The sequence below is a fragment of the Silurus meridionalis genome, chromosome 9 (genome assembly GCF_014805685.1).
Source record: "Silurus meridionalis isolate SWU-2019-XX chromosome 9, ASM1480568v1, whole genome shotgun sequence".
Classification (NCBI taxonomy): Eukaryota; Metazoa; Chordata; class Actinopteri; order Siluriformes; family Siluridae; genus Silurus; species Silurus meridionalis.
The window spans coordinates 12516049-12531752 of NC_060892.1; the positions used below are offsets into that span (position 1 = coordinate 12516049).

The following is a 15704-nucleotide window of genomic DNA, read 5'->3' on the forward strand; positions in this document are numbered from 1 at the left end:
CGAGATGCAACTTTAAAGAGATTAAACAGTGTAAAGTGTGGGGAGGGGACAGTGTAGCTAGACAGCATCAGATGGTGGTCTAAAGGATGACCCTGGAGTTGAAAAAGAAGAGGAGGAGAGTGAAGACTGAAAGAAGAATAAGATGGTGAAAACTGAAGGAGGAAGACTGTAGTGTGAGATTCAGGGAAAAGGTCAGACAGGTGCTCGGTGGTGGTGAGGAGGTGCTGGATGATTGGGCAACTACTGCAGAAGTGATAAGGGAGACAGCTAGAAAGGTACTTGGGGTGACATCTGGGAATAGAGAGAAGGATAAAGAGACGTGGTGGTGGAATGAGGAAGTGCAGGAAAGCATAAGGAGAAAGAGGTTGGCAAAACAGAATTGGGATCGAGAGAGTGATGAGAAAAGTAAACAGGAGTACAAGGAGATGTGGCAGCAGGTAAAGAGGGATGTGGCAAAAGCCAAGGAAAAGGCATTTGAGGAGCTGTATGCGAAGTTGGGAACTAAGGAAGGAGAAAAGGATTTGTAGAGGGACTGAGATGGGAAAGATGTGCTGCAAGTTAAAGATTGCTTTAACTTGCAGCACATCTTTCCAACTCAGTCCCTCTACAAATCCTTTATTGTATGTAGTATGTAGTATGTAGTATGTAGTATGTAGTCCCTCTACAAATCCTTTATTGAAAGGATGGAGATGGAAATGTGTTGACTAGTCAGGAGAGTGTGTTTAGATGGAGGGAGTATTTTGAGCAGCTGATGGATGAGGAAAATAAAAGAGAGAGAAGGTGGGATGGTGTGGAGTTGGTGAAGCAGGAAGTGGATAGGATTAGTAAGGAGGAAGTAGCAGCAATTAAGAGGATAAAGAGTGGAAAGTCAGTTGGACCAGATGATATACTGGTAGAAGCATGGAGATGTTTAGGTGAGATGGCAGTGGAGTTTTTAACAAGATTGTTTAACAGGATTTTGGAAGGTGAGAGGATACCTGAGGAATGGAGAAGGAGTGTGCTGGTACTGATCTTTAAGAACAAGGGGGATGTGCAGACCTGCAGTAGCTACAGGGGAATTAAGTTGATCAGTCACACCATGAAGTTATGGGAAAGAGTAGTGGAAGCCAGGCTAAGGGAAGAGGTGACCGTGTGTGAGCAGCGGTATGGTTTTATGCCGAGGAAGAGCACCACAGATGCATTATTTGCTTTGAGAATGTTGATGGAGAAGTATAGAGAAGGTCAGAAGGAGTTGCATTGTGTGTTTGTGTATTTGAAGAAAGCATACGACAGGGTGCCAAGAGAGGAGCTATGGTATTGTATGATGAAGTCAGGTGTGTTGGAGAAGTATGTGAGGGTGGTGCAGGACATGTATGAGGACAGTGTGACAGCAGTGAAGTGTGCAGTAGGAACGACCGAATGGTTCAAGGTGGAGGTTGGACTGCATTAAGGATCGGCTCTGAGCCCTTTCCTGTTTGCAGTGGTAATGGACAGGTTGACGGATGAGGTCAGACAGGAGTCTCCATGGACTATGATGTTTGCGGACGATATTGTGATTTGTGGTGAGAGTAGTGAGCAGGTGGAGAAGAGCCTGGAGAGGTGGAGGTACACGCTGGAAAGAAGGGGAATGAAAGTCAGTTGGAGTAATACAGAGTACATGTGTGTGAATGAGAGGGAGGGCAGTGGAGGGGTGCAGTTGCAGGGAGAAGAGGTGGAGAAGGTGGAGGAGTTCAGGTATCTGGGGTCAACAGTGTAAAGTGCAGGCAGGGTGGAGTTGGTGGAGAAGAGTGATAGCAGGAATGATTTGTGATAGAAGAGTATCTGTGAGAGTGAAAGGTAAAGTTTATCGGACTGTGCTGAGACCTGCGATGTTGTATGGTTTAGAGACAGTAGCATTGAGTTAAAGAAAGGAGGTGGAGCTGGAGGTAGCAGAGCTAATGATGTTGAGGTTTTCATTGGGAGTGACGAGGATAGACAGGATTAGAAAATAGTTTATTAGAGGGACAGCGCACCTAGGACGTTTTGGAGACAAGGTGAGGGAGGCGCGATTGAGATGGTTTGGACATGTGCAGAGGAGGGAGATGTGGTATATTGGTAGGAGAATGCTGAGGATGGAGCCACCAGGAAGGAGGACAAGAGGAAGACCAAGGAGGCGGTTTATGGATGTGGTGAGGGAAGACATGCAGGTAGTTGGGTTGAAAGAGGCAAATGTAGAGGACAAGGGGGTATGGAGACGGATGATCCGAAAGAAGAAGAAGACATGGTGTTGAAGTATGGAAAAAAAGCCATGTTGGTTCATTAGGCTTATTGACTGGTTGTAGAAGTGGGAAGTGGTAGCTCAGTACGTAAGGTGTTGGTTTTTTTAATCAGCAGGTCCCCACAAGGTTGGGCGTTCAAGCCCCTGCATTGCCAAGGTAAAACTTTTATTTCTCTTTTGAAATATAAAAGTTTGTCTACTTTGTAACATTAAATATATAATAGTTTGTCTACTTTGTGACATTAAACTCTAAATCAATTTGTTAATTAAAGAGACCTGTTTAAACAATTGCTTTATTTATTTGTCTTTTTTGAAAGACTTCTTTGGCCTATTTTTAATAGGATCTCCATGGTGTTCAAGTATGGAAAAGAAGCCATGCTGGTTCATTAGGCTTATTGACTGCTCGCACAAGTCAGTTCTGATAGCTCAGTGGGTAAGGCATAGGTTTACTGGTCAGCAGGTCCTCACAAGGTTGTGGGTTCAAGCCCCAGCATTGCCAAGGTAAAATTCTTATTTCTCTTTTGAAATATAATAGTTTGTCTACTTTGTGACAATAAACTCTAAATCAATTTGTTAATTAGAGAGACCTGTTTAAAAGATTTATTTTTTTATTTGTCTTTTTTGAAAGACTTCTTTGGCCTACTTTTGATATGAGCTACATGGTGTTGCAGTATGGAAGCCATGCTGGTTTATTAGGCTTAATGACTGCTTGTCCAAGTCAGATCTGATAGCTCAGTGGGTAAAGCATAGTTTTAGTGGTCAGCAGGTCCTCACAAGGTTGTGGTTTCAAGCCCCAGCATTGCCAAGGTAAGAATTTATTTCTCTTTTGATATATAATAGTTTGTCTACTTTGTGACATTAAACTCTAAATCGATTTGTTAATTAAAGAGACCTGTTTAAACGATTGCTTGATTTATTTGTCTTTTTTGAAAGACTTGTTTGGCCTATTTTTAATATGAGCTCCATGGTGTTGAAGTATGGAAAAGAAGCCATGCTGGTTCATTAGTCTTATTGACTGCTTGTGCAAGCCAAATCTGATAGCTCAGTGGGTGAAGCATAGGTTTACTGGTCAGCAGGTCCTCACAAGGTTGTGCGTTCAATCCCCAGCATTGCCAAGGTAAGACTTTATTTCTCTTTTGAAATATAATAGTTTGTCTACTTTGTGACATTAAACTCTAAATCGATTTGTTAATTAAAGAGACCTGTTTAAATTATTGCTTTATTTATTTGTCTTTTTTGAAAGACTTGTTTGGACTATTTTTAATATGAGCTCCATGGTGTTCAAGTATGGAAAAAAAGCCATGCTGGTTCATTAGTCTTATTGACTGCTTGCCCAAGACAGATCTGATAGCTCAGTGGGTAAGGCATTGGTTTACTGGTCAGCAGGTCCTCACAAGGTTGTGGGTTCAAGCCCCAGCATTGCCAAAGTAAAATTAGTTTTTCTCTTTTGAAATATAATAGTTTGTCTACTTTGTGACATTAACCCGTAAATCGATTTGTTAATTAAAAAGACCTGTTTAAAAGATTGCTTTATTTATTTGTCTTTTTTAAAAGACTTGTTTGGCCTATTTTTAATAAGAGCTCCGTGGTGTTGATGTATGGAAACGAAGCCATACTGGTTCATTAGGCTTATTGACTGCTTGCACACGTCAGATCTGATAGCTCAGTGGGTAAAGCACAGTTTTAGTGGTCAGCAGGTCCCCACAAGGTTGTTGGTTCAAGTCCTAGCATTGCCAAGGTAAAACTTTATTTCTCTTTTGAAATATAATAGTTTGTCTACTTTGTAACATTAAACTCTAAATCGATTTGTTAATCAAAGAGACCTGTTTAAAAGATTGCTTTATTTATTTGTCTTTTTTGAAAGACTTGTTTGGCTTACTTTTAATATGAGCTACATGGTGTTGAAGTCTTGAAATGAAGCCATGCTGGTTCATTAGGCTTATTGACTGCTTGCGCAAGTCAGATCTGATAGCTCAGTGGGTAAGACCTAGGTTTACTGATCAGCAGGTCCCCATAAGGTTATGGGTTCAAGCCCCAGCATTGCCAAGGTAAAATTTTATTTCTCTTTTGAAATATAATAGTTTGTCTAATTTGTGACATTAAACTCTAAATCGATTTGTTAAATAAAGAGACCTGTTTAAAAGATTGCTTTATTTATTTGTCTTTTTTGAAAGACTTCTTTGGCCTATATTTAATATGAGCTACATGGTGTTGAAGTATGGAAACGAAGCCATGCTGGTTCATTAGGCTTATTGACTGCTTGTACACATCAGATCTGATAGCTCAGTTGGTAAGGCATAGGTTTACTCGTCAGCAGGTCATCACAAGGTTATTGGTTCAAACCCCGTCATTGCCAAGGTAAAAATTGTATTTCTCTTTTGAAATATAATAGTTTGTCTACTTTGTGACATTAAACGCTAAATCGATTTGTTAATTAAAGAGACCTGTTTAAACGATTGCTTTATTTATTTGTCTTTTTTGAAAGACTTGTTTGGCCTATTTTAATATGAGCTCCATGGTGTTGAAGTATGGAAAAGAAGCCATGCTGGTTCATTAGGCTTATTGACTGCTTGTGCAAGTCATATCTGATAGCTCAGTGGATAAGGCATAGGTTTAATGGTCATCAGGTCCTCACAAAGTTGTGGGTTCAAGCCCCAGCATTGCCAAGGTAAAACTTTTAGCCCCAGCATTGCCCAGGTAAGACTTTATTTCTCTTTTGAAATTTAATAGTGTGTCTACTTCGTGACATTAACCCGTAAATTGATTTGTTAATTAAAGAGACCTGTTTAAACGATTGCTTTATTTATTTGTCTTTTTTTTTTTAACTTGTTTGGCCTATTTTTAATATGAGCTCCATGGTGTTGAAGTATGGAAAAGAAGCCATGCTGGTTCATTAGTCTTATTGATTGCTTGCACAAGTCAGATCAGATAGCTCAGTGGGTAAGGTATAGCTTTACTGGTCAGCTGGTCTGCACAAGGTTTTGGGTTCAAACCCCAGCATTGCCAAAGTAAAATTTTTATTTCTCTTTTGAAATATAATAGTTTGTCTACTTTGTGACATTAAACGCTAAATCGATTTGTTAATTCTAGACACCTGTTTAAAACGATTGCTTTATTTATTTGTCTTTTTTGAAAGACTTGTTTGACCTATTTTTAATATGAGCTCCATGGTGTTGAAGTATGGAAAAGAAGCCATGCTGGTTCATTAGGCTTATTGATTGCTTGGGCAAGTCAGATCTGGTAGCTCAGTGGGTAAGGTATGTGTTTACTGGTCAGCAGGTCCTCACATGGTTGTGGGTTTAAGACCCAGCATTGCCAAGGTAAGAATTTATTTCTCTTTTGATATGTAATAGTTTGTCTACTTTGTGACATTAAACTCTAAATCGATTTGTTAATTAAAGAGACCTGTTTAAAAGATTGCTTTATTTATATGTCTTTTTTGAAAGACTTGTTTGGCTTACTTTTAATATGAGCTACATCGTATTGAAGGCTTGAACTGAAGCCATGATGGTTCATTAGGCTTATTGATTGCATGCGCGTTTCAGATCTGATAGCTCAGTGGGTAAGGCATAGCTTTATTGGTCAGCTGGTCCGCACAAGTTTGTGGGTTCAATCCCCAGCATTGCCAAGATAAAACTTTATTTCTCTTCTGAAATATAATAGTTTGTCTACTTTGTGACATTAACCTGTAAATCAATTTGTTAATTAATGAGACCTGTTTTAAAGATTGCTTTATTTCTTTGTCTTTTTTAAAAGACTTGTTTGGCCTATTTTTATTATGAGCTCTATAGTGTGGAAGTATGGAAAAGAAGCCATGCTGGTTCATTAGACTTATTGACTGCTTGTACAAGTCACATCTGATAGCTCAGTGGGTAAGGCATAGGTTTACTGTTCAGCAGGTCCTCACAAGGTTGTGGGTTCAAACCCCAGCATTGCCAAGGTAAAATTTTTATTTCTCTTTTGAAATATAATAGTTTGTCTACTTTGTGACATTAAACTCCAAATCGATTTGTTAATTAAAGAGACCTGTTTAAACGATTGCTTTATTTATTTGTCTTTTTTGAAAGACTTGTTTGGCCTATTTTTAATATGAGCTCCATGGTGTTGAAGTATGGAAAAGAAGGCATGCTGGTTCATTAGGCTTATTGACTGCTTGTACAAGTTAAAATTTGTTAATTTGTTAATTGTTAATTAAAGAGACCTGTTTAAAAGATTGCTTTGTCTTTTTTAAAAGACTTCTTTGGCCTACTTTTAATATGAGCTACATTGTGTTGAAGTATGGAAACAAAGCCAGGTTTTTTTTATTAGGCTCATTGACTGCTTGCAAAAGTCAGATATGATAGCTCATTGGGTTAAGCATAGGTTTACTGGTCAGCAGGTCCTCGCAAGTTTGTGGATTCAAACCCCAGCATTGCCAAGGTAAAATTTTTATTTCTCTTTTGAAATTTAATAGTTTGTCTACTTTGTAATATTTAACTCTAAATCGATTTGTTAATTAAAGAGACCTGTTTAAACGATTGCTTTATTTATTTGTATTTTTTGAAAGACTTGTTTGGCCTACTTTTAATATGAGCTACATGTTGTTGAAGTATGGAAAAGAAGCAATGCTGGTTCATTAGGCTTATTGACTGCTTCTACAAGTCAGATCTGATAGCTCAGTAGGTAAAGCGTAGGTTTGCTGCTCAGTAGGTTCTCACAAGGTTGTGGGTTCAAGCCCCAGCATTACCAAGGTAAAATTTTGATTTCTCTTTTGAAATATAATAGTTTGTCTACTTTGTAACATTAAACTCTAAATCGATTTGTTAATTAAAGAGACCTGTTTAAACGATTGCTTGATTTATTTATCTTTTTTGAAAGACTTGTTTGGCCTATTTTTAATATGAGCTCCATGGTGTTGATGGATGGAAAAGAAGCCATGCTGATTCATTAGTCTTATTGACTGCTTGTACAAGTCAGATCTGATAGCTCAGTGGCTAAGGCATAGGTTTACTGGTCAGCAGGTCCCCACAAGTTTGTGGGTTCAAGTGCCAGCATTGCCAGGGTGATATTTTATTTCTCTTTTGAGATATAATAGTTTGTCTACTTTGTGACATTAAACTCTAAATCGATTTGTTGATTAAAGACACCTGTTTAAACGATTGCTTTATTTATTTGTATTTTTTGAAAGACTTGTTTGGCCTACTTTTAATATGAGCTACATGTTGTTGAAGTATGGAAAAGAAGCCATGCTGGTTCATTAGGCTTATTGACTGCTTGTGCAAGTCAGATCTGATAGCTCAGTGGGTAAGGCGAAGGTTTGCTGCTCAGCAGGTCCTCACAAGTTTGTGGGTTCAAGCCCCAGCATTACCAAGGTACATTTTTGATTTCTCTTTTGAAATATAATAGTTGTGTCTACTTTGTGACATTAAACTGTAAATCGATTTGTTAATTAAAGAGACCAGTTTAAAAGATTGCTTTATTTCTTTGTCTTTTTTGAAAGAATTTTTGGCGTACTTTTAATATGAGCTAAATGGTGTTGAAGTATGGAAAAGAGGCCATGCTGGTTTATTAGGCTTATTGACTGCGTGCGCAAGTCAGATCTGATAGCTCAGTGGGTAAGGCATAGGTTTATTAGTCAGCAGGTCCCCACAAGGTTGTTGGTTCAAACCCTAGCATTGCAAAGATAAAATTCTTATTTTTCTTTTGTAATATAATAGTTTGTCTTCTTTGTGACATTAAACTGTAAATCGATTTGTTAATTAACGAGACCTGTTTTAAAGATTGCTTTATTTCTTTGTCTTTTTTGAAAGACTTGTTTGGCCTACTTTTAATATGAGCTACATGGTGGTAAAGTATGAAAAAGAAGCCATGCTGGTTCATTAGGCTTACTGACTGCTTCCACAAGTCAGATCTGATAGCTCAGTGGTTGAGGCATAAGTTTACTGGTCAGCAGGTCCCCACAAGGTTGTGGGCTCAAGCCCCAGCATTGCCAAGGTAAAATTTATATTTCTCTTTTGAAATATAATAGCTTGTCTACTTTGTAAAATTGAACTGTAAATCGATTTGTTAATTAAAGAGACCTGTTTAAAAGATTGCTTTATTTCTTTGTCTTTTTTGAAAGACTTGTTTGGCCTACTTTTAATATGAGTTACCTGTTGTTAAAGTATGGAAAAGAAGCCATATTGGTTAATAAGGCTTATTGATAAGTTTATTACACAAGTGGGAAGTGATAGCTCAGTGGGTAAGGTGTTGGTTTACCGATCAGCAGGTCCCCGCAAGGTTGGGGGTTAAAGGTTCTAGTTCATTGGTGAGCAGTGGAACCAAAGAATCCTCTTAATTGAACACAAACACTTGACAGTCTTCTACATCTGACAGTGGAGAATTATCTTCACCTGTTAATTCAAATGTGAAGGTCATGATACTAAAGAAGAAAACGGATGGTGGAAGCAGTTCACTGTGTGTCTCGCTTGAATGAGGAGACAAGCACTTACAAAACACCATCTTTAGCACTGAAGCTTGGGCACAACCTCAAGAAGATGGCAAACATTATTGAATGTGAGGCGATGATGTCAGGTGATAAGAACACCCTTGGCAATGTGCAAGCCTTCAAACAAATCTGCAGAACTAAATGCAGTAAGTGTGTCTCAGCCCAGGCCCGAAATTTGAGCGAGGCAAAGTGGAACTCTCTGCAACTTCTTCCTATTGCTGAAGATGTGAAAAAAGACCACAAGCACTGAGTCACTTTAGATGATCAGACATTATTCGTCAGATTGCTGGAAGCTGTGGAGCAGAACACCATGAAGCGTTATCCTCCAGTAGACTGAGAAAGCACATGGCCATTATGTCCAAGGTCCTTAATTTGAAAGACAATGAAATGGATGACCTTGCTGACTTCTTAGGACACGACATCAGGGTGCATCAGCAGTACTACAGGCTACCTAAAGGTACATTACAGCTGGCGAAGATAAGTAAAGTTCTTCTAGCCATAGCCTTCCTTTAAATCTCAATTTAAAGGAAGGAATGTAGATGAGATCCAGATTGATCCACAAGGTAAAACAGGCCTGAGTAAATAAAGATGTTTTAAAAATCTTAAATTCCATGTTATGATTAACAGGAACACCAACGTTGGTTCTAGATTATTTGATGGATGTAGCAGTTTAAAAAATATTTTTCCACGTATTTAGCTATAATTATTTTCTCTGTGGTTGCTGTGTTTACTAGAGAGAGTACTGATGGACAGTGAAGGATCAGACTCTGAAAACGGGAAAGAAAATGATGCTTTACCTCCACCTTCAAATTCTGCAGGTATGTAGTCAGCTAATGTAGGGAATTATGGGAAAGCTAGAGGTAAAATGATATGATATGTTATGAGTCACTTTTATCACAATTTCTAATTACTTTTAATTTATTTAAGATCTTTACAAAACCCACGGAGAAAGTGGTTACAGAGGAGATCCAGGCTGTGGAAAAGACTCTAATGGACTACATCAGTTTTGGCCAGGTTCCTGGTAAACGCCAGTGCATGGTGTGCATTTATAAAAAATCCCCAGCAGGCAGTCAAATTTTACATAAAGAAATCGCATTGATTCCATGAAGTGAAAAATGTAAAAGTGAAAAGCCTTTAATGGATGTTTTTTTTTCATATGTTTGTTAAAGGCAACATGTTCAGAAACATTTTAGTTCAAGTTGCTGACAAATAAATGTTAAAGAGAATTATGATGTCACAGATTTTTGTTTTTGTGGAATTGCCCAAATGTCCAAACTTTTCAGGTGGTGGTTAATCATGGGTGTACATCAAATATCTTCTACTTCTACCTAATATTTATATAGATATATTAGCAATATATCTTGCAACACGGTTGATCACATGCTGTTTAAATTAAATAGATTCCAGTATGCACAGATCATTATTTATTTTAGACCATGATGGTGTAAATGAACATAAACGTTTCCCGCTTGTCATATAACATGAGTGTTGTAGATACCAAAATGTGTGACTATTGAGACTCTCAGAATTGAAGAGAATTGAATGTTAAACAGGAAGTGAGGTAAGGCTTTTTTACTGTTTACTTTCTTAGAAATTGTCTATACAAATACAAGGGATGATGGGAAATAGTGAAAAGCAAAATAAAAATAAATAAATAAATAAACAAATAAACAAACAAACAAATAAATAAATAAAAACAGTTAAATTCTCCCTTTTGAACAACACTTTAGTTATGGTCTGAACTTAATCTTCATCTTCGTTAATGTTATACACAGTTATAATTGCATGTAAATTGGAAAATCTGCAGATAATTTATAATAGTGACACCTAGAGGTGGTTGGTGGTAAGACAAAATAGGGACGTCCCCACCAGAATAGAAGAAACATTAAACAAAACAAAAAAAAGAGACATCTGACTTAAAATTGTGACCTTAATGTATTTAGAAATCGGTGTCCCCACGAGTAACCACTCAGTCAGGAGTCCCCACCATGTAGTGTGTGTGTGTGTGTGTGTGTGTGTGTGTGTGTGTGCGCGCGCGCTATGGGTAATCCTATTATGTGACCGCTGCAGACTGCGCATGCGCCGCACAAACCCGAGCTAGAGGAGCGGTCGAAAAAAACAGCTGTATGAACGCCCACAATGCAATTCGTCGCCGCAATTTACGGGTTGGCGCTTTGATTTTTTCTACTTCTTCTTCTTCGTCATATATATAAATATTTGATAGAGCGCGTCCGCGATGTCTACGCGCAATAAACCAGGACTTATGGTTGTTTAATAGTAATATGCACCCCAGCAGCACGGCGGACACACGGCCACGACCGGACCAGCCTCAAAATGAGCACCGGCTTCAGCTCCAACTCCTGCCGGTTCGCGGACTACTTCGTTATCTGCGGACTCGACACCGAAAGCGGACTGGAACCAGACGAGCTGTCCGGTAAGCAGCCAAACCTCCGAACCATTTGATTAGTTTTTGGTTATGTGTGGGTTTTTTTTATTTTATTTATCATATTTTCCGTATTTAACACAAATGTGTTGTTTTCTTTTCCCCTTTTACATACTGGGTGATATTTACAAACACCTGAAACAGCTAATTTTTGACTGAAATATTTTCCGAAATGCGAACAAGCTCTTCTTTCACCGAATAGAAGCGGCCCACCATTTATCCCGAGAACATCCCGTTTCCCTGAGTGTTCCTGTCGGAGGCTCGCTGACTATCTATCTATCTATCTATCTATCTATCTATCTATCTATCTATCTATCTATCTATCTATCTATCTATCTATCTTTCTATTTATCTATCTATCTATCTATCTCTATTTATCTATCTATCTATCTATCTATCTATCTATCTATCTATCTATCTATCCTGCCTTTTATTTTAAATTCACTTTCATGCTCAACATCTTCATGTCCTTCAGAAACTCAGTAGGTCTTGTGAATAGAGATCTAGAGAGACTGCTTTCATCTTCTTATTTGCATTTCTTTTTTTTTATTTAAATGCATAGATAGATAAGATTTTTTTCCTTGTGTTTTTTTTTCTTACCACTTCCTTTTCTACCCCCGAAACTAAATTCTCTTTTGTCAGGTTTCTCAAACACCGGTTTCTCCCCCTTAAAGGTGCAATGGGCGTTTTTTTTTAGTGCGTACTTGTAAAAAAAAATAAATAAATAAATAAATTAAAAAAAGAACCTGAAAGATTTACTAGACATGGGAAAATAAACAAGAAAAATTCTGGCCGATAAAATCCGCTTGAGAAACTGGCGACCGATCTGTAATACTTATTACTGTTTTGACGTGTGACCTGTCAATCATTTTAAAGATACTGTACAATAATAGGCAACTAATATTGTAGGGGCGGGGCTTAGCGAATGTGGTGGGACGTGGGCTTAAGGAGTAAAGAATCAGAAGCCCCTTTATTGCCAAGTATCATGGATTACATTTAGCATGAATTTGTTATGGTGTGCTGGTGCTTTAAAAAATACAAAAACTATAAAGACTAGGAAAATAAAACGAAGTAATAGAGTAAAATATGAAGATAAAGACATTGACGGTACAGTTAGTGCATAGTATGTAAAAGTGAGGCAGTGAAAATTATAGTATTTTCCAAATAAGTTTTGGTTGTTTGTGATAATTTCACCAAAATGTCTTCTTAAGATTGCAATCTTAAAAAAAAAAATTATTGGAAAGAAAGTTTCAAGAATGATTTTTAACAGTTTAAGGCTACTTTCACATTAATCCAGAAAATTGGAAAACGCATCCGTTATAGTGACCTGAGAAAATAAAGATATTCAAAATATTTGTAGTTACAGTGGAACCCGGTTATGTCGATGTCCTAGGGGGTCGCCAAAAAGCATCGAGGTAACCGATGTTCGAGATAAACGAAAATCAAAATGGCGGCAATATATTAACGTGCTTGAAATTTCTTTATGTACATGATGTGCGTTAATAAATGAAAATGTGCATGCACGTGTTTTTGAAGGGTTTTTTACACAACAGCGTTGCCGCGATTTGTTTGATGAAGGCATGCTATAAAAATACATACAGTACATGTTTATCTGTCAGGAATCCACCTGCCACGCCCCCTTCGGCCCCCTTCAGCGTGTCAGGTGCTTTCTCGGCCGCTTTCTCTGAAGCTCCGCTTCAATCGCGCACATATGGTGCTCGTTTATCATCATCACCAGCTCCTATTTAAACTTCCACACTCTCACTGTCCGTTATTGTTGGTATATGTTGGTTCACGGCGGTTGTTGTTATCGCTCATGCGTATCCCGGTACGTGCCTTCCCACCGTACTCTCTCAACGCTTGCGCTTTTCTTTCCAAAGCGCACCGCGGTTTCCCCCGATCCTGCCGGTGTTCATTCTATGATTTTGCTCATCCCACGTTCGCTTTCTCCTCCCGTTCATCGCATAACATTTAACAACAAAAGGCATATGTGCACTAACTAACAGCAGAGATTCACCAGTATACAATACAACACCTGTAGCAGCTGTAAGCCTTGATTTTTCCGACACTTTTGCGAGTTCTTCTGCGGCTGCACGAGATAACCAACGTTAAATGGCAAATTTTCCCCCCTTGTGCTCGAGATATCAGGGTTCGGCGACATAAAAAAAGTCGACATAACCGATAAAAAATGCTTAGACAAAGCGAGAATTTGGCGGTTCCACTTCAAAAACGTCGACTTAATAGGGTTGTCGAGGTAACCGAGGGCGAGATAACCGGGTTCCACTGTATTTACTTTTGTGACACAGTCACAGCTATTTAATTTTAAACAAATAAGATGATAAACAATATTGTATTGCAGCTATTGTGCCTATTATCCAGTTTCAGAAGTTTGTGAAAGAAAAATGTGACTTAGTATGACCTTTAGATTGCATTTTTTTTGGAGGGGACAAAACGTTCACTCACACCTGCATCAATTCAAAGAGAAGGAAAGTAAAAAAAGATCTGACTGAAATAAAGCAGGGCAAAGCTACTTGTGTTTCTCTGCATGTGCAACGGGGATGTTTATAGGGCTGTAAAACATAAGTGAATGTATTGGCTAATAAAAATAAGTAAAAGAAGTGCTTATATTTGCCTGAAGTCAAATTTTGTAAATTTCCTTTGTTATTACATAATAGTTATTTTAGAACTGCCTGAAGTCTGTTGTGATTTTACGGCAGAGACTGAACAGCAGTGAAACAGCAACAGCAGTGAAATGATTTTGTTTCAGCCTGAGTCTTGATCATAGCAACATTCCTTTACCAGTGTATCTCACAAACCAGCTGTAAATAGATATTCACATGAAGCTTTTTTGGAAGCTGGACTGTTAGAGCAGATAAAGGAGTATAGAGCTGGATAGACCGAAGCACTAAAGCAACGCTACATTGCAGTGTTTAGTTTGAAAGGAATTTCCACTAGCATTGTGGGTAGTGTTGGAAACTTTACAAAACTTTGGAAGTGAAGAAAAGAATCATATTTACTGTGTCTTTCTCCAGTGTAATCGTACGTCCTGTCTTATGTTTGCGACACACATGTACTACGCAATGTGGAAATTGTAGTACATTTCACTTACAAATGAATAATACGTACTAACACTTTAACCAAGGCCTGACCTGTTGCTGTATTGCATTCGGTTACAAAAGAAATAAAAACCTAGCCTAATCCGGCTACTGAAGAAACTGTAGGTCAACTGAGTAAAGATCAACTAAGATCTATAGTTTTTTTAGAAGAACAGCATAGGCAAAGATCACATACATACATACATACATACATACATACATACAGTACATACAGTACATACATACATGATTATTAAGTGCTGTCCCTTCATATTTCAGAAAAATCCATTCCCAGAGGGTTGTGTCTTTTCTAATGAGGCCTGACCTGAAGCAACTTTTAGGCAGAGTCTCATAATATGTCATTAGCTGCTCAGTTGTTCCCTTGTGAATTTCCAGACATTTTGTTTGTTCAGTTGTTGACTCTCTCAATATGAAAAGCCCTGTTTCAGCATGTTTCATAAAGAAATGCTTTTATGCTTCCCTCTCATTGATTTGTTTTTCTTCATTAATATTAATATTGTATAGTGCAGTAATAATAATGTGTAATAATGTTACAGTGCAACTGCGATACTCGCGGGGTTACGCTCTTATGACCCCTCGCGAATAACAAACATTTTTTTGACTCTCCTTTTGATGGTTCCTTTTTCAAGGGGAATCGTACATGTACTGTAAACTCAACAAAAATTGTGAATTACTTGTCATACATGTTTTATTTACTTCTTTAAATGAATAATACAATAATAAAATTGTTTTTCAAACGGCTTCTCGCAAACTATCAGATCTTAGTCTGGTTCCAAATGAAAAGTTGCGAATTATCGAGGTCACGAGTGTCAAGGTCGTGAGTTTCGAGGTTCCACTGTATATGTAAACAGATTGTGGGTGTAACATGTTTTCCAGATCATGTCTTTGGTATAGAAATATAGGAGTTTTTTAACAGGGTTTATTTTTTTGCTTAGAGCTGAGATTATGATGATCACTTATGATACTTTGACCAGAGTCACAAAAAACATTATGTATATTTATTATGTACTTGTGTTGCTGTAGCTAAATTTTCCAATTGAAGTGGAATTATGCTACAGTTTCGATCAGAAGTTGAAATCAATTTGGACGATTTTGTGTATGTGGGCTACAAAGTGGGGCCAAAAATGATGACCGCCTCAGTGTTCGAATTTTGTTATCAACAAGCTAGTCAGAGAACTGTGATGAGTTATGTATTTTTTCCTTCTCAAAACAGAGAATTGTAAAGTCAGTGTTACAGATGTAGCAAAGTAATATATCTTTATGTTGATTGATTTAAAGCAAATACTTATATATGCAGTCTAACTCATTTAAAGTAAGAGGGGCTACTTTGTTTACTGTTTATGGTATAAGCAAGTGTTTTGACTTGATCACTTAAAATTTGGGTCGAGATATTTTAGTAGAAATTCTTTCTTGTTTTTTTTTTCTTGGCTGAGGTCAGAAATT

General features: G+C 37.8%; 1 protein-coding gene across 3 annotated transcripts in view; it reads left to right on the forward strand.

The window, feature by feature from the left end:
* Nucleotides 1–10768: 10768 nt before the first annotated feature.
* dennd5a (DENN/MADD domain containing 5A) overlaps nt 10769–15704 on the forward strand; it is a 46206-nt gene continuing 41270 nt past the window's right edge. Inside the window, exons 1-2 of one of the 3 annotated variants that reach the window (XM_046857262.1) lie at nt 10769–10867; nt 10999–11136. In XM_046857262.1, coding sequence (XP_046713218.1) covers nt 11037–11136 — 100 coding nt within the window. In that variant the 5' untranslated portion in view covers nt 10769–10867; nt 10999–11036. Of the gene's footprint in view, nt 11137–15704 lie in introns of all 3 variants that reach the window. The other 2 variants (XM_046857263.1, XM_046857264.1) reach the window with 2 other exon arrangements.